The sequence below is a fragment of the Caloenas nicobarica genome, chromosome 9, assembly GCF_036013445.1.
Source record: "Caloenas nicobarica isolate bCalNic1 chromosome 9, bCalNic1.hap1, whole genome shotgun sequence".
Classification (NCBI taxonomy): Eukaryota; Metazoa; Chordata; class Aves; order Columbiformes; family Columbidae; genus Caloenas; species Caloenas nicobarica.
The window spans coordinates 18549071-18576552 of NC_088253.1; the positions used below are offsets into that span (position 1 = coordinate 18549071).

At 46.8% G+C, this 27482-nt stretch overlaps 1 protein-coding gene across 3 annotated transcripts in view; it reads right to left on the bottom strand.

Moving 5' to 3' along the window:
- GNAO1 (G protein subunit alpha o1) overlaps window positions 1-25559 on the bottom strand; it is a 130712-nt gene extending 105153 nt beyond the window's left edge. For all 3 annotated transcript variants that reach the window (XM_065640658.1, XM_065640659.1, XM_065640660.1), the window contains exons 1-2: window positions 25442-25559; window positions 25301-25343 (exon numbers count right to left, since the gene is read on the bottom strand). In XM_065640658.1, coding sequence (XP_065496730.1) covers window positions 25301-25343; window positions 25442-25559 — 161 coding nt within the window. The remainder of the gene's footprint in view (window positions 1-25300; window positions 25344-25441) is intronic.
- Window positions 25560-27482: the final 1923 nt, after the last annotated feature.

Here is a 27482-nt window from a genome sequence, read left to right on the forward strand (position 1 = left end):
TAAAGAGGAATTTCTGTGGTGAAAAATGCAACCCATCCAACCAGCTCTCCAGAAAGAGGAGGAGTTGGGCTGCAAACTCACCAAGGGTGAAACTCGTTTGCTTCACGTGTGGATCTTAAATGCACATCAGCCAACAGACTGTAAATACTGCTCGCAGCAGGTTTACAAGGTGGAAACCTTTTTGAGACCTTCTACTGCCAGGAAAGTGGGGCAAATATGCCAATGATATGAAAAAATTCTAAATATTTAGGTGTTTAAATAAATAAAGCTTTTACAGGTTTTCAGAATTTATTATTCATGGTATGCTGGTGCTTGTCCAGACTGTGCACCAAGACACATAAGCACTTTAAGAGGGTAGAAAATTACTTTCGGGCCCAAAAAGTTGAATCAGTTTGTGTGCTGAGAGCTGGTCCAGGCCTTTGTATCACCGGACAGAGGAACCTCAATTACTTCACTACCAAAGGAGACACACTTTGCTGGGCATTGTGGCCAGATGGCAAGTAACAAGGTCAGAATGAGATTTTTTTCTTTTCCAGACACGTTGAGCAAGAAGAGGGGATCTCTGTCAGCCATTGACCCCAAAGCACACGACGTGTCCCTGCGACGTGGCTCAGCCCAAGGTGGAACTGTGCAGCCAAGCTAATTCATTCATCGCAACTGAAATCAGTCTAGAAATGACCTGATCATCAGCTTCATGAAAACACAGAACATTTTAAGTCTTTCGTTGAAACTGCTTGAAGCAGTTGAAGAACTAGAAAAAACCATCACCGTAGTCCTTTTGGGACGTGGCTTTCCAGTTAAAGTGTGCCAGCTCAGTGCCGCCATCAGAGCTTCACAACAGGCTTCCTGACTCAATAAAAACACCATCTCTCTCCACGACATTAAAATGCCATTCAGAACGCAGCGTGTTCCCTGTGCCCATGTCTGTAATTACACTGCATGATCTCTGAGCGAGCACTGAAGATGGGCTGCTCTGACCTGAGCAACTGTCCCCTTACATTTGTGCTTTCGTCTTGACATTTTCAGCAGGGTTACAATTAATTAAAATTCCTGGTTAATTAAAATGTTTTGCAACAACAACAACAACAACAGCAGCAAAAATTGCCTGGAGAAAAGCCTGGGTGAAGTGAAACTGGAGCCTGGTTGGTATGAATATGCATGGGGCCAAAGTACACTGTATCGGCATGTGTGCAGCCTGTCCCCAAAGTACACGATATGGCAAAGGAGGAACAAAGTAGAGGCTTGGCAGATACTGCAACAGGGGTATAAAATTTTGCATTACCCTCTGTATTTCCCCTTCTGCCTGGAACTCACAGTTGAAGTGCACGGATATCTTTTCCCCCCAACAAAACTGGAATTGAGGTCTCTCAAATTCACATGTTTTCAGGGGCTTTTAAGGAAAATCCAGAAGGTATCATGAGACTTGCAAGAAGAGCAGAAGTGGGAACTTTGCAGTGGCTTCTGAGCATAGGAAACACTGAAATTATGAGAGCAGAGCCACGGAATCTGAACATCACCATTTTATTTTTAAAGAAACAAATCACCAACCTCGAATCAATTATTATACACTATTATTTACTAAAGTAAAGGTCCGGTTATGTTCACTGAATGCTCCAAAATTTGGCTGTCAAACTGAAAGGTATAATCCCTTATGGCCATTTTAAAGATGACCAGCCCTGCCGCTTCTTCATTTCAAATAATATTTGCTTAGATTATGCTTCAGTGAGGGACTGGGGGTTTTTTGTTACCAGCAGGTAACCAGCTCACAGCTTCTCAGGCCAGCCACAACTCCACAGCAGTATGTAATGTGAAAGCTCAGTGAATCAGATTCATTTCTTTCAAGACCCAAAGGTAGCAAAGAGTCACGCTGAATATTTCGTGAGAGCGTATAAGTGGCCATGACAAACAGTCCTTCCAACCCAGAGAGGCACCAACCTGTTCTTCCAAATGCTGCAGGGATCACTGGCATTTTATTGCTTCTGATCCTTCACATTTCTTTGTTTAAAATACAGTGGTGTGTCAGGCATCCTACTCTTCCTTAGGCTCAGCTTTGCAAACAGCTCTGCTTTTGTGCGGGACAAAGGGTCAGTTGCTGAGAGCCTCTCTCCAAGAGGCACAGGGCGTGAAGACATGAGCATGAGCTGAAAGGGGACGTGTTTTGGGAAGTGAGGATCAGTGGTTAGGATGTGGAGGAGGGAGGGGATGGGAGACCCTCTGGGTTTGACCCCTGGCTTGGCCAGATGCACAAGCCAGTCCCTCAACCTGCAAAATGGAGCAATTATATCGGTTTCACCTTGGGAAATACTTTGAGATTCACTAATAAAAATGCCTAGACAGGTATTATTCTCGTCTATCCATCTAGTCTTGCAAATCACTCATTAAAGAAAATATCTGGCTGTTGGATAGTGGGTAGTCCCACTGGATTGCAGGGAATTGCACCACTGGATGTGAGGACAGAATCCAGCTCTAAATTGGCTTAGTAAAAGTCTCTGCCTCACTTTCCAGAGTGCAGGGCTCTCCCATAGAGAGACTACATATTGCTTTTACAAACACAAGCAGTGATTTGCCTGAATTCAATTACAGGACACAAAAGACTCCAATCCTGCAAACATAAATGTCTCATTTTAGTCCCTGAGCAGTTCTGTTGGCTTAAATGGGCCCATACATGTGACTGAAAGTACGCATAGGCAAAATGCTTAGCATATTAAGGGAAATATTTCTATAGCATTAAGCATAATATTAAATATTAATTTATATAATATTTATATAACATTATGGCATATTTAGGGCTAACAACCGGTTCTAGAACAGAGCAACTGGAAATATTAATTAAAATTACAGTCTTTATTCACTCATAGGTTTTCTTTCCCGTTCTGTTCCTCTGCTTTTTGATTTGAAAATAATCATCACATTACACAATATTTTCCTCATTAAACTACAAAAGCAACAAAGATCCCTTGCTTCTTTGGCCAATTAGTGCCCATGTACAATCATCAGGAATACAAATCAAAGCGTGTTCCAGCTCTGACCTAATAAGCCATCTACGCAAAATCTAAGCTCCGCATTTTTCTGTTACTACAGCAATTCTTTTTTTCTTTACCCCAAAGCAATCAGCACTGAGCATTATTCTCTCTCTTAGGAAACGACAAACCAAAATCACATGGGCTGGGGGCTGCCAGTCGCCTCCAGCTTTGGCAGCGCTCTTCCCTGGCTTTGTTTTAATCAACAAACCCTAAATGAATCCTTCTGCACTCTGCTGGGGTGGGGGCTGGCGGGGCAGGAGGGGGAAGAGGGAACAGATCCGCATTTTGCTCAGGGCACATCCTGCAAACAGGGTCCTTTGTTCCTGGGCACTGGTACCCGCTTCTCACCACAAAACAGATCCCTCCCCAGCCTCTCCTTTTCTTCTCCTGTAAGAAAAAACGCCATTTTCGGAGTTTGTACTTCTACATCCACCCCCGCCCCAAATCCGTGTAAGTTATTCTCACTTAAACCAATTTTGCTCTCCCACTGACTGCTGAAGTGCTGCAAGTGACACTGTGCTGTGCTACTCACGCCCACCCAACATCCATTTTCTGACCAATTTCCTTCTGACATGCATCTTAACCGTCTTCAGATTCACTGCTGAATTTGGCCTAAATTGGAGAATAATATACTGAAACTCTGTGAAAAAGCAGCATGTAATTGATCTCTGCCGGAAGGTGGATCTGATCTTTTTTGTTGTTTTTCACGGAAAAGGGAGGGGGGAGCGCTAAGAAGGGGGCTGCGGGCCTGGAGTTTCAGCTCCTAGTTTCCCAGCTACGTTACGGAAGGCAATTAAGCAGCGTCTGTTCATCAGCGTGATTCTATTTATTGAAACTGGTTAGTAAGCCCAGAATTAGTTTTTCCTTGTCAAAAAAAATGTTTCAGTGGAGAATGTTTTCAAAGTGGCTTTAGTATGACTACTTGCCTACAAGTAATTAGGTTTAATATTTGTCCAGTGGTTTTGGAAACCCAGGCAATAGTTTCCCATGACATGTTTCTCGGTCAGCTCTTCCAGGTCCCCAGGTTAGTGCTTCACCTGCTGCATGCCTGCCCATCTGCTCCTGCGGGATCCTCCTGCCCCTCTCTCCGTAATGTTTCCGTTTCTTGGCCAATTTTGCCAAATCTGGTGGAGGCCTCAAAGGCACTGTGCTCCTGGAAGTGGTACGAAAATACAAGCCAGGGCAGAGGAGAGGAGAGAAACCCACTCTGTTCCCTCACTCAGAACAGGCACGTACCCCTGAGGAACCAGACCAGTGCTCACTCTTGAGACAAAACTCCCTCAAGCTGGAACTCACCGTTTCTACTCTTCAAGGCATGATTTGATTAATCTGGTGGTTTAAAAGGAGAAGGGAGCATCAGCCCTGCAGCAGGGACTGTCTTCTCGCGCTGGATGTACAGTTCCCAGCACGAGTGGATCTTGCTCAGGTTACAGCTCGCATGTGCTCTGGCAAAGCCCAGAGTTAATCACAGTAACAGAGCTGTCCTGCTCCCCTACTGACTTCCACAGGATGGTCCTCCAAGGAGTAGAGACATCCTCCATCACAATGAACTTCTCTAATCGAATTACTGCTCATCAGAAGTGTGAAGAAAGGCATTTTCTCTGGGTCTCAGGTGCGCAGCCAACTTGTTGAGTACAGACATCCATTTGTTTCAGTGAGCGGGAAGAGCAATGCACACTGCAAATCCTGCATCATGCCCAAGCAGCTGAAACCCCCGTTAAATTCTAGGATTCGGTCTGGAACCTGTATAACAATATAATGAATTTTCTAGGAGGGGTATAGTGATGGTGAAAGGGCGGAATTTGCCTCTTCCTGCTGTGATTCACGTCATTGCAAATCGTGTGGCACTTGCCGCTCAGGGCTGACCCAATGTGTTTGTCTCCTGAACCCATCAAACCACCTCTTGCCATGTGCTCTGATCTTCCAGCCCAAATTAGCGGTGGCTCCGCTGCTCCAAGTGGAACAAATATCACTGTCGTGTTTCGCTTGGTCTCCTGCTGCTTTTTTTGTTTTATTTTGGGTCCTGCTGCCTATCAGGGAAAAGGCACAATCCTGATTTTGAGGTTCAAATGAGGAATTCTACTTCTAAGCTGAACCGCCCATCACCAAATAGTTAATGACCTTTTTTATGGGTATCCTGGAAAATGGAATCTTTCTCTCAAAGCCAGATTTTCAGGGCTTTTTCTGGCTTGCTTAAGCCTGCCTGTATCAATTGCTGTCCTTATGCTGGCCAGGCAGCGCGGGCACCGAGGGTGTGATGTAGATAGAACCCCTGGCCTCTAAAAAGCAAACCCACCAAAAGCACGCACCGCTTTGCATTAATGGGATGCATTTCCAGGGGCGTTCGCTGTGCTGATCAATGCCTAAAAACCACACCCTTGGCTAGGTGTGCAGAAACACCCGTCATCTGCAAATGAGAGAGCGACAAAACAAGGATATCTGATGTGGAGGAAATTTTGTTAGCCCGACACAATCTCAGAATAGCTAAACAGGGCAAAACAACGTGTATTTGTGCTCAAATCCGGATGATGTTTATTTACTAGGACAAATATAGCTGAGGGTAGCAACTTATCAACGCTTGCTTTATTTCAAGAGCAAATTGCTACCATGGAACCAGACATTTGATGTTTCCCTGCTATCGCCCAACAAAGAAACCTCGCTTTACTAACTCAGCTAATGACCAGCAAAGTTGCCTCACGTGGATTATAAAAATAAAAAGGACAAAAGGTTCAGGATGAAAAATAACAATTTCCCTTGCTTGCTTTTGTGATCAAACAGTGGGGAATTCTCAGCAGAAAACTCTGCTTTGAAATAGAAAAATAATAGTAACAGTGAAAATAAATGATAAGGTCTTGGTTCTATTGAGCTTTACTGAGCCTGAAAACCCACAAGTTTTGCTGCAGGAGAGTGTATAAGGATTCATTCAAAAGTCGATAATCAGCAGAGAGAGATTAGTGCCTTCCAATAACTACTCTAACTACAAAGACGGTAAAAGGCTCAAGCAACATCCATTATCTTATCCCTTTATCCTGGCTCATCGCCCTGTGTTTCTCATGTACCATGTTTACTACTATTATGGCACCAAAGCAAATTTGATCAGAGCAACACCAACAAATAATCCAGCAGCACGTTTGAATAAAATCTTCCTTGAGACTTCATGAATTTGCTGAGCTGCTGGACCCCAACCTGTTTTTTTTCTGGCAAATGGAACATGGTTTGTCTTGCACAGCCCAGCTGCATCTCCCAGCCAGCTCTTGTGTGCAGATCTGTGCCCCAGCACAGGTCCAGCCTTGGGACAGGTCCCCATCCCATTCCTGGACTCTCAGCCATGCTGGACAGCCCTGGGATGCTTTCAGTTTGTTCTGTGCAGGCATTAAAAAACCCAGGTAATTCTTCTCCTCCAGCTGAGATAAGAGCTCTGTTTTCCATGTTCTGCAGTACACATTGACAGATTTGCTTAAAAGATTCATAATGTAAGAAATCAACTGGAAATGGAAAATTCAGTATCAGATTAAATTGGTTTGGGTATCTGTGAGACGGCATATTTATCTACGAGGTTCCCAGAGACATCAAGCACTGAATCAGTTATCTTAACACAAATCTACAGATCATAAGTTCTCTCCTTTTGGATTTGAAGTCACATTTCCATCCTGCTCAGCAAACAGCATTTTACTGCTATTCCTTATGGCCACATGCCAAAATATTCTGCCCTTTCTGCTTTACTGTTGACATTTTTCTTGGATAAAAAAGATAAATAAAAGCAACCTGCATGCTTATATATTCTCCCCTCCATGCAAAAATGTATTTATAGCAGAACTTTTTAGCTGGGGAACTCAAAGCACTCTGTGAACTGGGTGGTGAGTCACCTGGCCCCCTGAATCGTTACTTTAGCAGCCACCCTAACAAGATAGCGACCTGAATTTTGTCTTGAGCATCACAAATACACATGCGAAACCCTAATGTGAAGCATGGTGCAGGCTTGCAGAGCACATCTGGTCCTGAGACTGACTACACCTGGAGCCTTGCAGCAACGAGATGAGCACAGGGAAGGGCAGGCGGCTGTGCATGCAGTGTTACTGGATGACTCTTATAGCCAGGTTTCCAATTTTTTTTGGCAGAGAAAAGCAGCTGGTCTCCACTTTTGGGCTTGTGTCTTGGAGGAACTGACCTGTAAGCCACTGGTCCAGAGCAGACTCTGAGACTGCTGACTCTTGATTCAGCTCTGGGTTTAGATTTCCAAACTGAAGATTTCTCTGGGATGACCAAGGCCCTGAAAAATGCTCTGCTTGGGCCAAGTGGGGATGATTGTAGGATGAAACTGTCACACAAGGCGAGGTTAATGCCCCCCTGACACCAGAGAAAAACTCATGGTTTCCACACCTGCACTGCTGCTTGTTCAGTGCTTAATGCCAAAAGCAAAAGCCTGACTTTTCTCAACTTCTAAGTGAATTTGGTGTAGAATGGTCTCTGCTCCAAAGTGTTCCTGTAGTCCTGTGTTCATATGGTGTCTCTCAGGGCAGGGGGGACCATGTGTGCAGTGTCAAGGCTCTAGGAAGACAAGAGACTACTACATTGGCTGGCTTCCACTTCAACGCAAATGTGTCACGGGGCTTGTTACAAGGGGTTACGTGACAAAGAAGAGGCCACGGTGCTTTGCTGCAGCTTTGGTGTAAAGCAGCAAGCGGCAGCCCTTTGTGCGTGGGCATAGTGCGATCCTGAAACCAGCTCACACCAGAGCAGCACGGGCCATCCGCGGCCTGCGCGCTGACTGGAGAAACCCACTGAACTAAGGCAACCCGCAGCAGGACAGATGGTATCTCTATATGAGAAGTTTGTTATGTGTCTCAGGGAAGGGGCCTTATGGAGATCCCTAAGCTTGAAAAATAAGAGTCTCTCTGCTTCTATCACTGTGTTTTTATGTTAGAAAAGGCAGAGGGGTTGGGAAAGATGGGGAGAGCTGACATCCACCTTAAACACCAGCAAAGAGATGCAGACTAAAAGAAACGATAAACCCAACAAAGGCCCTTGCTGAAAAGACAACTATATCAACAAACCCCAGCTACTACAGCTCGGTGACTATGCTGCCCAGTGACTCCTGTTCAATAAAGGGCCGATTCTCCTCCCTTTCGGAAAACAATGTGTTCCACACACTGAAATAAATAACAGCCCCTCACCAAGCTCCCGGCAGTGTCAGGGGATGTCAGGCTCTGCTCGGCGGATAACAAAGGCGTCAGCATGCGGCCAATCTCCTTCTGCCATCTCAGGCTGCCCTTACTGTGCTGAATGAAATTTTTTCTCCTAATGGAAATGAACAAAACCTCCAGTGCAGATAATCCTCTGTTATAATGGCAGTACATTCGGGACAGGGGCCAAGCAGTGTAAAGAACAAGCCAAATCTCTTTTACTTAAAGCCTGGCCTGAATGTGATAATGTAATGACTTTGGTCTGGATGTTTCAAATGCCATTCATTGTGATTGACTTAGCATATAGACTATATCAGCTAAAATAATTAAGAATGAGGAACTGAACAGATAGCATCAGCCAACTTACCTTTCCCAACAAAGCCGGTATCCTTTTGCAAGTGGCCTAGAGGACCACTTGGTCTGAATCCGGGTTAGTCCAACCCAGCCAGCACCCTTTCACTTCTGTTCCTCAGCACTGTCTGCAGAAGGATCAACAACACTCCTCTTAAACACAGGCTGAAGACCCAGGCACCCTCTTTGCAAAGGCAAATTTCCTCATTATTTTGTGCTTAACCTCTTCCCGGCCGCTGCTGAGCACACTTTGCCCTCAGAACCCGATCAAAAGCCCACTGAAGTCCTCAGGAAGATTGACATTAATTTCACTGGGTTCTGGATCAAGCCTGTATACTGTGAGTTTCTTTTAGCAATGTAGGTTTCCAAAAGCATGGTAGCCCTGGCCGTTGTTTAGCTTCCTCGTATGTGTCATAGCTAACTATTATTTCTGTAAAACAGAAATAAAACACATTTCAAACCCTGATACGATGCGCATGCTTAAAATGGCTTTCAATTACTATTAGTAAGCTTTTAAATGGGATTGTGGTGACACCCCAAAAGAAGAGAAATACTTATGGAAGGAATTAAGCTATTGGAATGACTGGTTATATTGAACATGCTCTTTACACAGCTGGCAAAGAGTAAAATAAAGCTGCAGTAAACTGATGGCAACCACTTTCTGGAAGAATTACAGTTTATCTTAAGAGAGAAAGGACCATCCAGCTTCTCTGCTACAACAATTTATGGCTCCAAGCATTTGCACACCTTTCCCACAAAACAGGAAACCAGTAGCGACCAGAACAACCACAACAGATCCCTTTCTATATCCCACATCAGTGTAAATGAGGGCAGAAGGCAAAATGAGTGCAACATGCCACCATTCTGATTTTAATATATCCACTTAGCATCATTCTGAGATGGCTACCCAGGGTGGAAAGCAACAGCAGATTACACTCATTGTCCATTTCAAGTCTTCCAGTTGGCAAATAAACTCAGTCCTTCAGGAAAAAAAGAAAATCTTGTACATTGGACGAACTTTGGAATGGTTACAAGCCAAGATCTATTGTTCTGGTTGAATTTGTTACAAGCTCTAGACATACATATCATAAAAGAAGACCTTTATTTGAATATTTTTCTCTTCCTGGTCATCTAATTTAGCTCCTCCCAAGGTGCTTATTTATTTTTTTCACTCTTGCCTTCTTCATTTGCTAGATTTAGAGATGAAATCAAGACTCAACAGCAGCCTTGAGCAGGGCATCAATGCTAGTTTGAATTCTCCTTGTCTTCTGTTTAATTGGATTCTCATTTGTATCTCCCGAGCTGTTTCCCCTCCGAGGCCTTTCCCCTTCCTGCCCCTCTTTCTCCATCCATCCATATAGACCATACAACTGTTTCTGGCAAGCACCAGCTGCAGATACAGTGAGTTCTTGGGCATCTTCCTACTTTTAGAAAACCACCAAGAGGCTAAGTAACACCTGTGCTTGTTCTGTGAAGCTTGAAGTCTGCTTGTCAGAAAGACCAGGCTCTTCTTTAACTCTGCTGCTCTCTTTGAAACATCTGTGAGTCATGGAGGACTGCAGAGCTACACGTTGGTCAGTCCAGAGGACAAAACGCCATATCTGGGTTTACAAGCTCTGTTTTCCTGGGTCAGCCGAGCCAGCCAGGACTTTGAAATAGCATCAAAAAGAAATACTTCTGGATTTCCCCTCCACATTCCCCAGAATGCCAGGACTCAAAATGCAGTCTAGCCATGACCTCTCTACTCCAGATTCATTTGCCATCATTGCAGTCTTTCAGCTTTGAGGTTGCTCTCTTTGACACAGCCAGTTACAAATTCACTAAGAGGGATGTGAGATGCAACCACTGAAACCTTCTACCTTGTACTGGTACCGCTTCCTCCAACCACTTCCTCCCATCTTGGGGACTGAACAACTCCTGCCTGTGGTTGAGGACAACCCCTCTCACACCAGAGATCTTCAGTACGGGAAAAGGAAAGCCCCACCATCTTCTCCATCCAAACTTTGGTTAAAAGGCTCGGAAAGCTACAGTTTAGCCCAGAGATTCACCAGTTTGTATTTGTACCCCAACAGCTGACATTGTTAAGAGCTGTTCTGTGCTGAGAAGTGATTAGGAGAAGCAAGAGGAAATTTCAAAGATTTCAGGCTATTGGAGAAAGTTCTTCAATGCAAATCTGTTTGCAGTTTGGAGTGATGTACAGTTGTGAAAATCTTGGTTTCTTTAGGTCATTCATAAGTAAATCACACAAACTACAGAATATGTGATCAAGAAGGGTTCTGCATTAGGGCAAAGCTTGACTGAATGACCTTTCCATGATCTACTCCATCACTGCCTAGTACAATTTCTGCTTGTAATTCATTATTCTGAAGCTGTTTACCATTTTGTCCATGACAAGGGCAACTTCCATCAATCAGTTCCTGAACCTGGAATTCCTGGCTCTTTATCCAAATAGGATTCAGAGGAAACTGAGATTCTCATTTGAATATTCACCTTTCTTGCTCTTATACACGGCACTGATGCATCACTGAAAAGCTGACACTGTCTTTCACAGTGACGGTCTGTCAATCTGACATAACCTGAGAGACATTCAGGGTATGTTTTGCTACTAAGTGAAAGACTACAGCTCTTCAGGCATTAATAATTAAGCATGGCTTTGCTATTGGATATAAGAACTGCTTCTGTTCCTATGTGCGTTTGTGTTTATTTTCATACTCGTCACACTGCTGTTGGATATACACTGCATGAACTTTGGGCAAATGGTCCAGTGTTTCTCCATTTACAGTCAGGATGGCTACTCATGATACTGATATTAAGGAGGTCTTCTGTGAGAGAATAAATCAGAGATTAGAGAAGGATTGCTTGTAACCGAGGCTGAATTGAAACAGTTTCTTTCCCTTTTCTCTGTGCTTTAGTGTTGATTATGGAAGGATATATTTTAAGAAAGGAAAAGCACATGGTATCATTTTGTCTTTCAGCTCGCAGAGTTTTGGATCCTGCTTCTGCAGCCTCATTTAGGACATTAGTCTTCAAGACTTCCCATGAAAGGAGGGCTTGTTGGGATGTCTCTTGTTGGCATTCTCTTATTGTCACATCCTACCATGCGCATCTAACAGTGCGAATGGGGGTTGCCATTTCTCCTGCCAGCCTTTGCCCTTCACAACAGCTCTGACAGCTCTGATCCTCTTATTCTTGGCACTTGCTTTGAGCAAGGTTCACATGAAGATGTCAGTGTCCAGTCCGTGCACCGTTGTATCAAGCTGTTGTCAGTCTTCTGGATGACTGCTTAGGAAACAACCTCATTTTGTTACCCAGAGCCTGAACTTGATCACGATTCCGCGTTTGACTCCTGCTTTTAGAGATCAAACTCTGTCTCTTTCTGCCTCTTGCCTGCATTTCACTGTTGCGCTAACTTCTTGTCTGGACTGGAGATGCCAAACCTCTACCAGGCTGCTTGTTTGTAAGTGATGTTACAAGTCAAAAAAGTTAGTACTTGAGTACTTCATTTCTGTTCCCTCTGGGGACAGGAACTTAGTTAAAGCCTGAAGGTCACTGGTGCAAAAGGCAATGGGAGAGGTGGTTTGTTCAAATTCAGAAGCAAGCTTTTAATCCGGGCTGCAAAACTTGCTCCCAATAAAATGGAATGTGAAAGTGTTGTTCACCACTTGTCTAACCAGGATTTTGCAGCATTTTGGCAACCCGGTGGAGGAAAGTTACCTTATAAATTACAAAGACTGTGTCTAAGGCTGAGGGGAAATAGAAGAGAGAAGTCTCCAAAGCCCAGGACAACTAAAGCTTGTTACAAAACCAGAGAGATCATTCTAGTGTGAAGCAAACCTGAGCTTTGCATTAAAAATGTAAATGTGATCGAAATAGCATAACCAGACTAAAAGGATTTGACCTCCACAAGCATAAAAGATGGTCTAAATACACTGAAACAGCAACAAAAAGCTGCAGTTTTCTCTGCATTGTGGATCACAGGAAATTTATTTAAAACACAAAAGTTTCAAGCCACTGAAAGATTTGCATTTCTCTTATATGAACTAATAGGAGAAGGGAAGGCTGGTTTAGAAAAAAAACACTCGTCATTTGAGAGATTAAAGGTACAGAAAGACTTTTGAAAACTACTTTTCAAAGTCTTTGAATGTGACTGATTTGCCCTCAAAAATTAAGCCCTATCACACTCAACTAGCCAGGAGTGACTGAATCTTTCAATACACTCTCACGTCTCAACCTTCAGTGCGCTGCAGCCTTATGGGAGCATTTGATGGATATTTCTTTCTGGTTTCAGTGATTTCTTGGTTTGGTTTTGATTTGGGTTTTTTTTGGTTTTGTTTGTTTGTTTGTTTTTTGAGTTATGTTAACCGAGATCCATACAAGCATCACCAAGCTACCATAGCTGAGCAGGGACAGACAGAAGTGACTTAAACCCACACCACCAACAAAAAGCGATGTTAATCAAACCCCAGTTTAGGATTTCAGATGGTTGCCTGTGAAATGCTGGGTGGAATAAATCCAAGAAAACAACACCTAGAAGCAAAGAAACAGACCAAAGTGGTGTGAAGGGGAATTAAAATACTCCCAGCTAAGCCTCATTTTTTATGCATTCTAAGGGAAAACTCTCTAATGCTGCAAAATATTGGCCCTCAAATGGTTTCAAAATAGAGGGGTAGTTCTTTAGTTAAAACAGAAGTTAGGCACATTGAATAAAGAGGCTAATTTGGATTTTCTTGTCACAGAATCATTGAATAACTTGGGCTAGCGGTTCCTGCCCAGAGCAGAGCTACTGTCTCAGGTAGGTCAGGGTGCACAGCTCCTTGTCCTATTGAGTCTTGAAAATCCCAAGGGATGACAATTCTCCCCCTCCCTGGGCCTAGTTCCACTTTTGCATCAACCTCCCCATGAAGCATTTTTTCCTTACATTCTATCTTAATTTCCATGAAATGTGTGTCTGTTGCCTCTCGTCCTTTCATGCGTATCTCTAAGAATCTGGCTTGATCTCTCTAGTTCTCTTTGGGTAGTGGAAGAGAGTGGTGAGATCTCCCTCAGCTTTCTCTTCTCCAGCTCCCTCGGCCTCCCCTCGCTCAACCTGCCACCAGCCCCAAAAACCCTGGGGGCCCCAGTTTAGCACTTGGTTTAGGAGACCCCAAACTGAACACTGCATTTTAGATGCGGCTTTGGGAGTACTAAGTAGGGAAGAATAGGCAAGATTTAGTCACAAATGATTTCATGCAACCTCATTTACTGAAGTCATTAAATACATATATAAAATGCTACAGTTAAGAGTATTTTTTTGTCTCCCGACACAAGTAATATAGCAAATAACTATAACTGAAATAAATTTTAGAGCTGGTACCTGAGAGCACCTGAAGCAAAAAGAAATCAAGGGTGGCATAAAAAAAGGCCACAACATAAGAATCGTTTTGTTTTCCTGATCTCTGTTTACCAAGAGGTGTAAGACACAAAATGAATATTTGGACAAAGGTTGGATACACAAAGTGATGCTAAAATAGGGTGACAATCAGCAGAAGCAGATATGATCTGGTCTTCCAAGCTTAGGTGCACACAAATCTATTTGCGTTCAATAACCCTGTTCTATTTGAGCCCATTGATGCTGATGTGCACATTATTAGAAAACTCAATTGTTCTGGGGCTTGGGTTCTGAGCGTGAATGAAACATGAGTTAAGTCTAACGCCGGGACTTAACTAAATACAGATCAGTAGCATCTCTAATTTGGCAGCACCACAAGTCCTGTGGCCTCGCTGTCAGCAGTACTGAGCAGTTGTTAGTGTCTTGAAATCAGGCAGCTGAGGGGCTCATCGCTTCTGAAAACCGACAGCAGAGACTGAAGCACCGAGCGAGGCTTCAGGAGCACCCAGACAATTGTTCTGCTGGATGAGGAGGATTCTCCCGGAGAACAGAGGGAGCAGGATGTGTTAGAGAGCTTCAGACAGGCGCTGTGCTTGCATGGGTTTGTGTATGTAAATTTAATCCTGAATATCTTTTTATGCCAGGAAGGCCTCCCTATTTGTTTGATCACAGATGGGAAAAAAATAGTGCAATTTGATCTTGCTGATCAGAACTAAAAGTACCAGTGTAATAAATCAAGTTTCATGCTCTGTCATGTGTAAAAAACTTTACAAATTGTTTATCCAAATATGAATTAAAGACAGACTCATTTTTGAAAGGATCAGTAAACAGAAGAAGCAGAAAAAGAAAAATTAGATAAATAAAGCCTAAATCCTGAATTTACTGAACCACATGGAAGTTACTGATTTGTAATTTTTTATCATTTACGGGCTCTCTTTTGGTATTTCTATCATCTTCATATGTTTGTTGTTGTTGTTTTCTTTTAATAATTAGCTACAGTGAAAGACACTGAAGAGACATCAGTATCACCAAGGACCATACCAAGATTTTGATTCACTATCAATAGCTGGATCCCCCAGGGCCAACACCAGCTTTCATCTCTCCTGCACATCCCAGGGGGCTCAGCACACGCAGAGAGATGCAGATAACAAACCAAGAACCATCAGCTCATATATCTGCTGTTCAACTTGAACATCTGAAATGCACACATTGGGCAGCATCAGGTTTCCTGCTGAAGAACTGGCCGGGCAGCAACCACCTTGAAAATAACAAGTTGACAGAGCACTTTGGGTTTTTGCCGAGCTGTAAATCAGGAGAATATAAATGTATTGTACAGCTAAATCAAGGAAAACAAGGGCATGCTACTAGGAGCTTTCTAGTTTATTAAGTAAACATCTTCTCATTCATGTGGAAAAGTTTGTCCAATTTGGCTAAATTATTAATCACCAAAGGGTGACTGGTGTTAATGAACAGTATGATGACATTCCGAGGTGGATGTTCATCACGGCAATTTTCTTTCATCCCAGTGATTTGTGCTAGTGTTACTGATGAAGTGTGAAAATAAAGCCTCTGCAATGTCTGCGCTGGGGGTATGTATATTACAGTGATAAGTATCTGCCCGTTTCAGAATTTGTAGGCAATGAGATGAGGTCCTCACCTAACCTTGGAAAGGAGCATCTACCCTGAGGGCATCAGTGCCCCTTACCAACCTGCCGACAAGCGACTAATGTCTTGTTCTCACATGGGCCACGTGGAAAGAGCTCTATCCGGGCAGTGGAAAGGGCTGGTTTAGCTGCAGCCAGCTCTAACTGCCCTTCCTGTAACACTCTTTTGCACTCCTTACAGATGTAAAGGTGCTGTAGGTAGGTAAGAATAAATTCCCCAAATATACTCAATCAAAAACTCGGTTTTGCGCTACTTAAGTAGCCAACCTGATTTTGTTACGTTCAAAAGCCATTGTGAGGATGGTATGTCCCTCCGTGCTATGGAGGAGCACATCCTTGCATGCCAGCCACAGAGGAGCACGAGAGAGGATGACAAATTCATGTAGGCTTAGGTATCACCATCTCCAATTCAGACATGCAGATCCACTTTGTGGTGCCCTGGAAGTGATTTGAAAATCTCACCACAAACTTTGGGGAGACCCAGAGCTGGCTGGCACCAGTTCCACAGAAAATTCCTCCAGAAATACAGACGTGGTTCTATTTCATTGAGAGCTATTGAAATGAGATAACTCCATCACCTTTGCCGTAGAGGCAGGAGCCAGATTACGGCAAAGCCCACGCTACTGAGGCGGCAAAGAGCAGGGCTAGGATGAATAAGGAGCACTGTACTGGCAGTGAGGAAACATTGCTACAGCACTGCGAGCTACCGCATACCACAGCTCCAGAACTCTAGCAATAAAACCTCTCATTTGTTATCTAGATTATTCTGCCTAACATCTGTTTTGTGCATCCAGCCTTTCCTATGCACTTTTGCTTAATGCTTTAAAACTGGAGCTACTAACTCCAATCGGCTCGAACAGGGAGAGGATAAATCACCAAATTCTGCTAGGAGGTAGCATACATTTTTTATTATTTAAGTGATATTTTCCTTAATACAGGCCCATTCTTATCCATTTCTGTGATGATTCCCAGCTGATGCAGAAATGGTCCAAGTCATGTGCCCAACTGTTACAGTGTGTACAAGCTGCTGTTGATGACCCTCTTGTAGACAAGAGTGTTTAATACAAGTCTGAAGGTGCTGGAGAGCCTCAAAGCAAGTTGAGTCACTGCTCTGCCTTTCAGACTGTTTTAGGCACTGGGGGGGATGATGGTTTAGAGGAGCGACATACACAGAGGTGAAATGTCCATTCCTGGCCTCCCTGCCAAGGTGCTAACACTGGGGTGGTGGATTCTCTGAACAGGATATTTCTGTGGGATGTTCTTCTGGGGCAGTGAAACCTGCTGAGCCCCTCTCTGCTCACTGAAGCAGTTCCCGGAGACACCCCTCATGGCCTCCCCATGCGAAATACTTACTCCTGCATTTCTATATCAGGCACCCTGCCACGTGTCAGAGAGAAGAAAATTCCTTTTCCTTATTATTAAACCCTGTATTTCCTACCAGCACTGGATCCTGCTTCTGCCCAAACCCACTCCCAGAGGTTTCCCCAAACATCACAATCCTAAACAAAGTCAGCCAACACCTTCAGGCTTTCTCAGGGAACAGCAACCTCAACGCACTTACTGGGACCGACTTCTCCCAACCTTTCCCCAAAAGCAACTCCCACAATGTTAACCAAGTGGAATTTCTGTGGAAAGATGGCACAAGTTACCCTGCATCAAACAGAATGTGTGATGAATTGTCTTTGGCTCCTGAGGACACAAAATCCCACAGGATGGTGTGAAGGGCAGAAGGGGTTACTAACAGTCATGGTCCCTACTCATTAAGCTGTGAGAGGATCCCATGTTACCCAAACCTTTTTTTCTCCCTCTCAACCTGTACTTCAGCTCCATTGTTTTAAGCTTACAGGTTTTATATTCGGATGAAAGGTCTGCTGATGAACTGATATAATTTTTGGTGACCAAGCAGAGCAGGACATGCCCACTAAAGAAAGACAAAGCAATTTCAGCTCTGCCAATCCTTTTCTTTCAATGTCAAAAATATTATTGATTACCAATTTGAACACAGGTGTGATGTCAGCTTACTATACAGTTCCCTGGGCTCTCTTCTGCGAGAGCGCTCCTCAGTTTCCTCAATTAACTTGAAAGCTGGGGAGGGTAAGCATTTTTATTAGTAAGCTAAGAAATGCCTCCATCAAGAGTTTTATTCTATTATCTCAATAAGCACACAATGATCGAGCTTTGGATTAAACGGACGTTTTTCTACCTTTTGCTCAGCACTAGAAAACCATCAGTTCCTTTGCTTTGTGTTATCCAGTAGCATTTTTCAGACATTTGTATTTTCTGATTTTAGGCAGAATCCTAATTGCATTTTATAACCAGGACTGTAATCCTCCAGCCTCCCTACATCTGCTATTTGCATGAATGGCCTTAAAAATAACATGAGAATGATTCAATTAACAGTTTAGGAGGATTTTTACATTAGGCAGAGCATTTATTCAGCATCAGGAAAATCATGGCAAAAATCACTAGTATTTCCCTCTCAGAATGAAACTGAAGAATTTTTGAGGCAAGAAAAATGGCTCTACTTTTAATGTGCCAATGCTTTTTGTTTCCTGTTTTGTTTTTGTGAATGAAACTTAGCCATTTCCAGTATCCCACCAAGTGTCACAGAAACATTTGAAATTCATCAGATCTCATAAAAATTGGATATTGAATAGACACCATCTTCAGTGTAGGAAGAATTTGGCCCGAAGTCCAGTGAAGTCAAAGAGAAGATTTGGGGTCAGTAGCACTGAAATGGAATTGAAATAAATGGGGCTGCAATTGAGATGTATTTGGTTTCTGTCTCTTCATTTGGGCTGGTTTTTATTTTGCTCCCAATTCTCAGGCTAGAATAAAGACATTTTCTTTTTAACTTTTCTCTAAAGTGAGGAGAGCTGGAAGTTTTCTTTCAAAAACAAAAGGGAGAAGTAAGCAAAGAACCCTTGAAAACAGCTCACCCAGTCATCATGCGAGTCCAGGCTCCACAACAGCAATTTCAGGCGCTACAGAAAACCACAAATCCTGGGAGATTTGCAATTGCACCAGGAAGAGTGACAAGACTCTTAAATACCCTGACCACCTGAATTTGAGAAGGTTTTGCCAATCCTCTTCTCTCAGAGCTCCTCTTCACAGTCTCATAACGAAAAAAAGGACTAAATCCCATCTTCTGCACTCAGGGTTTAACCATGGACTTCAGAGTACAGGACAGGTCCTTCTGTGCACTGTGAACTGCTGCTGGCTCCTAAGAAAAGCTTTTTACCTTCCTCACGGCTTGAGCAGGAGGTAAATGAACTCAGAAGTTTGCAAAATTGAGCTCTCAGACCCTGCACTTGCATCACGCTTTCTGGCTGCAAAATTTGTGGGTTTGTATCCTGGAAATCCAGGAGAAACCAGGGGAGCTCAATACTGAGAGGGGTTGGCTGTAACTCTGCAAAGCAGCTGAAGAAAACAGGCTCTAGCACAGGGAGCTCATTATGATTCTCTAAGACATTAACGACTGCCTGACTCTCATTCTCCAAGTGACCAGCAAGCCGCTCCTGCCTTGGCCAGCAGTGAAGCATTTCTTCATTTCACTCTTCCTCTTGATCAAGTAGAAGAGGCAACAAAGTGCCTCTGCCTCCATCCCTTTGTCTCTTTTCCACTCTTTTCCCATTTTGACTATAAGCATACTGGAGAACTCCCATCAGATGTCAAGTTGTATCCCAGAGAGATGGAAAAGGACAGACCAAAGAGGAAAACCACAGCCTTTTTGCATTTGTCATGACTCAATCGAATGTCTTTTACAACTTCTGGGTTAGCCAAGCCAAAGATAAAACAAAACAGGTCCCTGGTTACATTTGTGCAGATTTGTCTCTTTCTTCAGAGCTCATTAAAAGAACTGCTTTCATCTCCTTAGACTGCTAAAACATTTCCAACAGGACTAGATGTGCCATGTCAGAATATGACAGGCAAATTTCTTTTAAGGTTTTAAAACTAGGTTGAAAGAGAAGCTATGCAGTTCACTGTTGTCACTGAAAGATATTTTTACTTTTATGAGTCCCTAAAATGAGAAACAAATCAAGAACTGTCAAGGAAAAAGAAAAAACCTAAACCCAAATTGTATTCCATCCTCCCTGCTAATATTGTTACTGCTCTTCTCTGAAACCTCTCAGTCTAATAACAAGAACCTTAAGTATAAAAGAATGAACTATGGTTGTTAAATGTTTTGGCTTATAAGCGCAATTAATAATCCAAAAGGAAGGAAATAACTGCTGAAAACATGATTACCTTTTGCAACTACAAGCCAAAATGAACAGCCTCACTTTCCTCTGTTCCCAGCTCTTTTTGCTGCCTGGTGCAGAGGCAATCTCCCTGCGCTGTGCCATTGCAGGGCGTGGAACGTGGTACCCAGAGCATTCCGGGGTGCAAGAAAACACCTGGGAAGGAGGTGAGGGGAAAAAAGCTGCAGTGAGGGAAAGCCTCATCCTGCAGCAGACTCCACTGGCATGATCACTCACACCCGGGCAGGAGACTCCGCTGTCCCCAAGGCAGGCAACACACTGACTCGTTGCCATCCCACACCCCAGAACTGCCACAGCGGGTGCTTTACAACCAGACACAGGTTTCACTGCCAAAACAGCCCCAGCAGAGCTGTCTCTCTGTTGGGATCTGAAGAGCAAGTCTATGCTATACATACTGTGCCAGAGTGCACTGGAGCAGGTCTTGGGAGAATGACACAACTTCACCAGAAAAGCTCTTTCCCCTGCTTAATGAAACCCAGTTCAAATAGTGCCCAGGCGCAGCCTGTCGCTGCCCTACTTTGGGACTCAAGTCACAGAAATCTTGGAAAACAGAGCAGGAGACAAGTAAGGAGGAGGGCGGCTCTGACCTGATGCTCCAGTGAGGTTTGTGCCTCTGGGCTGCTGCTCACACTGTGATCAAACAGCTCCCAGGTGGAAGGCAGGCAGCGGGGGCATCCCCTGCTCGCCCGTGGCTGAGTGGGGTCTGCACCCACTGCCGCAGAGTGGAAAAGCTCCGCTGAGGAGTGGGATGGACCACAAAGTCGTGGTTCACAGCCTTTCCTCAGGAACACACCGCAGCAACGAAGCAGCCCCACGCTATAAGCCCCCGTGGGGTGAGGTATTCCCGGGGGAAGCGGCTGCGAGTGTGAAATCACTACAGCTTTGAGACGCAGACATATGCAGCAAAGAGCACTCAAGTGGGTGTTCACAACACACCATTTCGTTTCAATGGCATTTACCATCAAATTGCTGAGATGGGCTGTAAAACCAGTGGGCGGGGACTGCTTCTCACTCTGAAGAAGTTCATTAGATTATAAGTAATTCAGTTACACAGAGAGCAAGTAGAGCCTGGGGCTGTTTTGTGGGGCTTTTTGAAAAAGGTCAAAACAATATATCAGACAGCTATTGGGACTGATGGCTGTTGGGGACGAGATAGTAGATATTTAAAGATAAGCATTGTACGCCAGTGTATTTTTCTCCTGATTACATATTCCCATCCTTGTCGTACATAACCTAAAAACATTTTGCAAAAAATGGCACAGCGAAGAAGCCTATCAAGGGAGGCACTGCCAGCATTGCTGGAGAAGTGAGACACGGCTGTTCTGGAGGACACGCAGGGCTGGAAGCTCCGGCATCTTGTAAGAGGGAGCCAGACCCAGCTCTCTGCTCCCAGCTCAGCAGGGGACAGAAGCTGCTACTTCTGCAGAGGCAAAATCCAAAACCAAATCCCAATCCCCAAGATTTTTCCTGTGTGCAGGTGAAGCCACGTCTCCTTCGGAATGCCACAGCCACCACTAACCCCTCACTGGGGAAGGTGAAGTATTGCCCTGGCTCGCCATTCAGAGTGGCTGCTGCTGAGTAGGTGGTAGGACCTTGTTTGTGAAGCCACGGCAGCTAACTCAGCCTCTCTGCCTTAGCGATTAAACACTGAATTCCCTAGAAGCTTCACACTGATGGCAGTGGGTGGTGTCCCCACCCGAGTAGTCCATCCCTGCTCACCACTGGACCATTGCACGTATTTAACTATTCTGCTGAGCAGTAACAGTGATACCCTTGGCGTCTTCCTAGGCTGGGGCTTTTGATGAACAAACACATTCACTACAGTTATAAGTCCCCACAAAAACATCCTAGAATAACAGCAGTCCGTATTCCATGCTACAATCCACATATTCCAGAAAGGAAGATCACATATTCCAAATTCTGCACGTGCTCAACATTTATTTCAAGATATAAGCTCTAAAAAGCTTTGACATCCATTGCAGTCCTACATCAAAGTGAATTTGCTTATACGGAGTGGTGGGAGTGGAAGAAGAATTTCTTTTGTCTGGTAACTCTCACCCTCTGGCTTGGTTCTTTAAAGGAGGCAGCAGATTTGCTTGGTTAAACCTGTTTTTTAGTTTAAGCTGAGTGAAACTAGAATCTGGTCACAGCCTGATTCTGAACACTGTGGCACACTCGGGAGTGTCATTGGCTTGCATGGCAGAACGATGGCTTTCAGGACTCTTCCCCTGACCAGCTTGGCCCCAACCCTACATTTTGAGGGGTGGGTGAAAGTATTTGGACTGCAGGGCTGGTTGTCAAAAAATAACACGCAAACCTAATAAGCCAAGATGGACGTAGTAAAAGCGCAAGGGTTAAGGGTGTCAAAATGACCTTGGGTGCTAAGAAAGGTGCCATTCCCAGCCTGTGTTGCCACTGTTCGAGATGTATACACCAGCTTCCAGTTCCACCTCCCTGCCATTCACCAGTACCTCTTTCTTTGCTGGATAACTCCCTGCTCACCAGCTGAAAGGTATCTCCCAATGTTTCACTAAAACATGCTTAATTAATTTTACAAGTCCTAATCCTCATCCTGGCTACACTCTGAAATTACTGTGATTCCTACTTGTCACTTCTCCCGCTACCAAATATTTCAAGGATTAACTGGACAGCATGTAACCTTTTCTTAGTCCTCTGTAACAACGTCTACTCTCTGTTCCTTTGTCTTAGTGTTTTCTCATCTATCTACAGATTCCTGTGCTTCTTTTCAAGGCAATATCCAAGCGTGAAGCTGCTTTAGCGATTCATGAGGATGAGATTTATTATCTAGAAGCACACCACAGTATTAAAAAAATAAAATAGCAGTCTCTTTCATCAAAATCTAATGAACACGCGATTTAATCTTTATTAAGAATTCATTAGGTTCTCAGCAAGCCTATCTAATGGAGCTTGACCAGGTGTAATGCTAATGCCTGCATTATATTTAAATCAATTTTCAGAAATGCTAATTTCCCCGAGTTGTTCCCTGCACACCGCTCTTCCCGCGGCTGCGCGGCTCTCTCCAGCTGCCTGCTGCCATGCTCATAGCAACACCGCTGTCCCCACCCCAGCCTCCGCACACTTCACTGGAGTTTCCACACCGACGGACGCCTCCCAGCTTCTGACACTACAAGCCCTTTCACCATAGCAGCCTTCTCGGCATTTTCAAGTCAGGTACAAAGCTTGCAAGACTAGCGTGTGTTACTTTAAGACTGCTTCATGGAAAATGTACGTATATATTTATTAAAAAATATATAGACATATATAACAGGGTATATTTCAGTCCTAAATATACTGATCTAGTCCAACAAATGGGTTATTATCTTAGAATCATAGAATCATCAATCTTGATGTGATTTGCTTCAAGAAACAAGAGCTCTGCTCTTTGGAAAACAAGAGTTGCACTAATTCTGTAAACCAGAGTGGTCCCTGCCTACCCTCCCGCCTGCAGGCTCGAGGTGTAAGCACTGCTGCACTGCTGTTGTGGTACCTACAGCCTCTCCCTTCAACCAAAACCCATTGCCTGCCATTCCAGCATGCTTCTGCAGAAGCAATTCCTAGAGATTAAATAATTTATAGGCGTTCATCTGCAGTAACATCTCTCTTAATCCACCTTTTGCACACAAACAAGTGCAAACCAAACTCACCTCAGCCCCAAATCAAACTGTTGGGGTGGAGAGCCCCTTTTCAAACCATTAAAGGGGAAGCTCAGAGCCTTTAGAGAAGCAGGGTACAGAAATGTCAGTGGGAAAAGCTATGGAGACCATCGTGCACTGGAGGTGAGCTTCCTCACAATGAGCCCCCCCAGCGCCTTGGGAAAAGAGTCGCCTCAGGCAGGGATAATGGTTTAGTCCCCTGTGAGCCCCTGAGGGCTTGGCTGGACATGGCCGCTGCAGAATTGATACAGAAATATCCGGGTCACCCGCTAAGCCACTCTGGCTGGTGAGAAGCTGGGCTGAAGGCCCGGATCTGCCCCCGTGGCGCAAGCACACGCAGAACGCACACTAACACGCACAATCACACACTCACACTTGGGGCGGCTACAGGAGCGCAGGGCAACAGATTGCCGAGCGGCTACGAAACCCTTCGGTTTTTTCCGACCCCGTTCGGCTTCTCTCCGACCTCATCCGAGCGCTCTCCGAAGGTGGCCGAGCGCGGCCTCGGCCCCCGCCGGGAGGAGCCGAGGGGTGCCGAAGCGGCAGCGCTGTCAGCGGTTCGAGTCCCCGCTGGGCGCTGTCCACCACGCGAACCGCCTGAAAGCCGCAGCTGCGCCGGGACCTGCCCGCCGGCCGGCACAGCCCCTGCCCCCGCGGCGGCGAGCTCACAGCCCGGCCCCCGGCAAAGGCATCCGCTCCCGGGGCTGCGGAGTGCAGCCTGCACCCCATCCACACCCAGCTCTGCTGCCTCCCCACATCGCTGAGCAACCCCGGTCCCCAGGGGGCCCCTCCCAGCCACGGATCCCTCTGCAACCACCGGCATCGCGAAGCAGAAACCGCCCCGTGCCTCTCCCCAGCTGAAATCCAGACCCTGAACCAGCGCCCCGGGGCTTGTTCCGTGATGGCGCCAGCCTCGAACCAGCCCATCATGTCTATTTCGGTGGGAAGCCGGGGTATTTCATTGTGTTTTAATTAAAAAGGGAGGAGGGAGGAAGAATAACGCTGCCACGGGCGCACCTCCATCCCATCATTAGCCTTCCCCTACACCTGCTTTCCTACGGGATGCAATTACTCCAGCCACGGTGACGCGTTGCAAGAGACCGCACGGTGGGGTTTTTCGCTGCTGTTTATTGCACAGTAATGTCTAATTAAACACGGGGACAGCCTGTGTGTGGGGTGAGCCCCAGCGAGTGGCGCCCCCGGGCTCTGGAACCCACCTCGGTCCCCGCCAGGCACCCTGGGGAGACCCGCACCCCAGGGCAAGGATTGGCATGAGGGCTTGGTGATGGGCGGCCACTCTTCGTCTTTCATTGATTAAAAGGAGAGGCTGAAATCTCCAATAAAAGGGGCTTTGAACGACAGGAAGCCTTGATTTATATCCGCAGAGCCAGCAGATAACACCCCGACATTAAGCTTAAGTGACAGCGGTCCGCTTCACGGAGACATCTGCGCGGCCTCGCCCCGCGGCGGGGAGGAGGGGAAGGCGCGGAGGAACCGCGGCCGCTCGCAGCCCACCTTCCCCTCCTCCCCGCCGCGGGGCGAGGCCGCCGGCCGACACTTCAGCACCACGTCCGCCCTGAACAGCAGCGGGAGCGGCGGCGCCGGGGGCCTTCCCCCCGCCGTTCGCCTTCCCGCCCTCGCGGTCCCCTCAGGTAAACATGGCGCCCGCGGCCCTCACTCACCTCAACGAGCCCCCGCCCCGTTCTCCCGCCCATTAAACGCCGTTTACTCGCCCCCCCCCTACACCCCCCCGCGGTTTCCCCCGCGGGACTTACTTCATTTGCTTCACGATGGTGCTTTTTCCCGACTCTCCGGCCCCTGTTGAAAGAGAGATGAGGGGGGGATAAGCGCGGGGGAGGCGGCGGTTGAGGGGACGCGGGGCAGCGGGGGTGACCGGGCCGCCCGCGGGTTCTCACCGAGCAGGAGGAGTTTCACGTCTTTGGCGGCGCTGATCCCGTCCTCCTTCAGGTTCTTCTCGATGGCCTTGCTCCGCTCCAGGGCGGCTCTTTCCTCGGCGCTCAGGGTACATCCCATGGCGGCGATGAAAATTTATTTAAAAAAAAAAAAAATATAAAAAAAAAAAGAAGGGGAAAAAAAAAAAAAAAAAAGGAGCAGCCCCCGCCGCCGCCTGGGCTGGCTCCCGCGGGCAGAGAGGAGGAGGCAGGGGCACAGCCAGCCACCGGCGGGCGGGGGGAATCAAAGAATTAAAGCAGATGGCCGTGAGCCTCCGGGCAGCGCAGCGCCTCCGCGGCGGGGCTGCCGGCTCCCTCCTGCCCCTCTCCCCGCGCCCGAGCGCTCAGTGCATCCAGCGGGGCTGCTGCGGGCACGGCGAGCTCTTCCCGGCCGGGAGGCGGAGGCGGAGGCGGGGGAGGAGGAGGAAGAGGAGGAAGAAAAAGAGGGTTCGCGCCGGGGGGAGGGTCCTTTCCTCTCCCGTGCTCCCGGCTGTCGCGCTCTCCCCTCTGCAGCGGGTCTCTAACGGGCGGCGGCGGCGACGGAGCGCGCTGGCAGCGCTCGGCGGAGCCGGATGGAGGCGCGGGAGCGGCGGCGGCGGAGAGAGGGAGGGGGCGCGCTGGGGCTCCGCGCTCCCGCCGGCCTCGCCCGCTCCCGTGACGCGCGCGGCTCGCGCATGCTCGCGGCGGCGCCGGCCCCGCGCGGCTCCCCAGGGCCCGGCCGGGCCGCGCTTTCCGCGGGGCGCAGCCGGAGCGGGTCCCGGCCGGGGCGCGCCTGGGTCCGCGGCCCGTCCGCGGCTCCGGCGGGAGGCGCCGCGGCGCGGTCAGGCCCGGGCTGCACACCCTCCGCGCCGCCCTGCCCCGGGAGGGGTCGCGGCCTGGGTGTCCGTCCCCCTCGGCCTGGGTCACAGGGGAAGGCCGTGCCCCGGGGTCCTGCGCCTTCCCCGGGCCCGCTGCCGTCACCCGGACCTGAGCTCCTGCGTCCCTTTCGCGGTGCCCCGGCGCTGGGCTCTGCCGTGGCCCAGCAGCACAGGGCCGAGCACCGCACGGGGCCACGCGTGGCCGGGGCAGCGTGTGGGTGCGCTGGGCTCCCCACAGGCCCCACGCTGCGTGGGGGCCCTGGCTCCCCGCACACCTGTGGGTTCTCCGTGGCTCCCGTGCACAGTGCTCGCATCCACCCCACAGCGTATGTGACCTGCGAGGAGCCCTTCTGGAGTTCCTCGTGGTTGAATAATTTTGATCAGCACTTGCGATGCAAATCGTTTACATGCTTGATGCAAGCCATCAAGTTATAGTGCCGCAACTTGCACCCCACAAGTCAGCAACAAGGCACAAGGAGGTGCCCACCAGCACCTTCCCTGCCTCAGGCTTCATTCATGGCTGCCGGCACTCCCATAGGCAGCCTCCTGAGCTTCTCCAGCATGAGGAAGAAATTTTTTACAGTGAGGGTGATGAAACACTGTCCTGGGTTGCCCAGAGAGGTGGTGGGTGCCCCATCCCTGGAGACATCCCAGGCCGGGCTGGACGCGGCTCTGAGCAACCTGAGCTGGTGAAGATGTCCCTGCTCATGGCAGGGGTGGCACTGGATGAGCTTTGGAGGTCCCTTCCAACCCAAACTCTTCTGTGATTCTGTGAAAACCAGTACATCCATTTTACCATCTTGCCCCCAGTTCTTCCTTCCTACAAGTACCCGCCGTGTGTATTGCATGCTTGGTAATTTTCTGCCCTAAACTCATCTGTGATGTTCCCGGATCACCTTCCACAGCCGCAGTTTTCCGTGGACGAACTTCACTTCTATGTGAAGTGGTTCCCACAGACCACATCAAGTTTTCACTTGCAAATATTTTTTCATGATTCTATGTTTCTAAGTTTTACCACTATTTTGGGTTATATTTTCCATCAGTGTAATTTACAGGTTGGGTTGGGGGTTTGTTTGTTCGTTCATTTGTTTTGGTTGGGTTATTTTGCATTGTGTTGCACTGCAATCGCAGATTCCTTCTCACCAGAT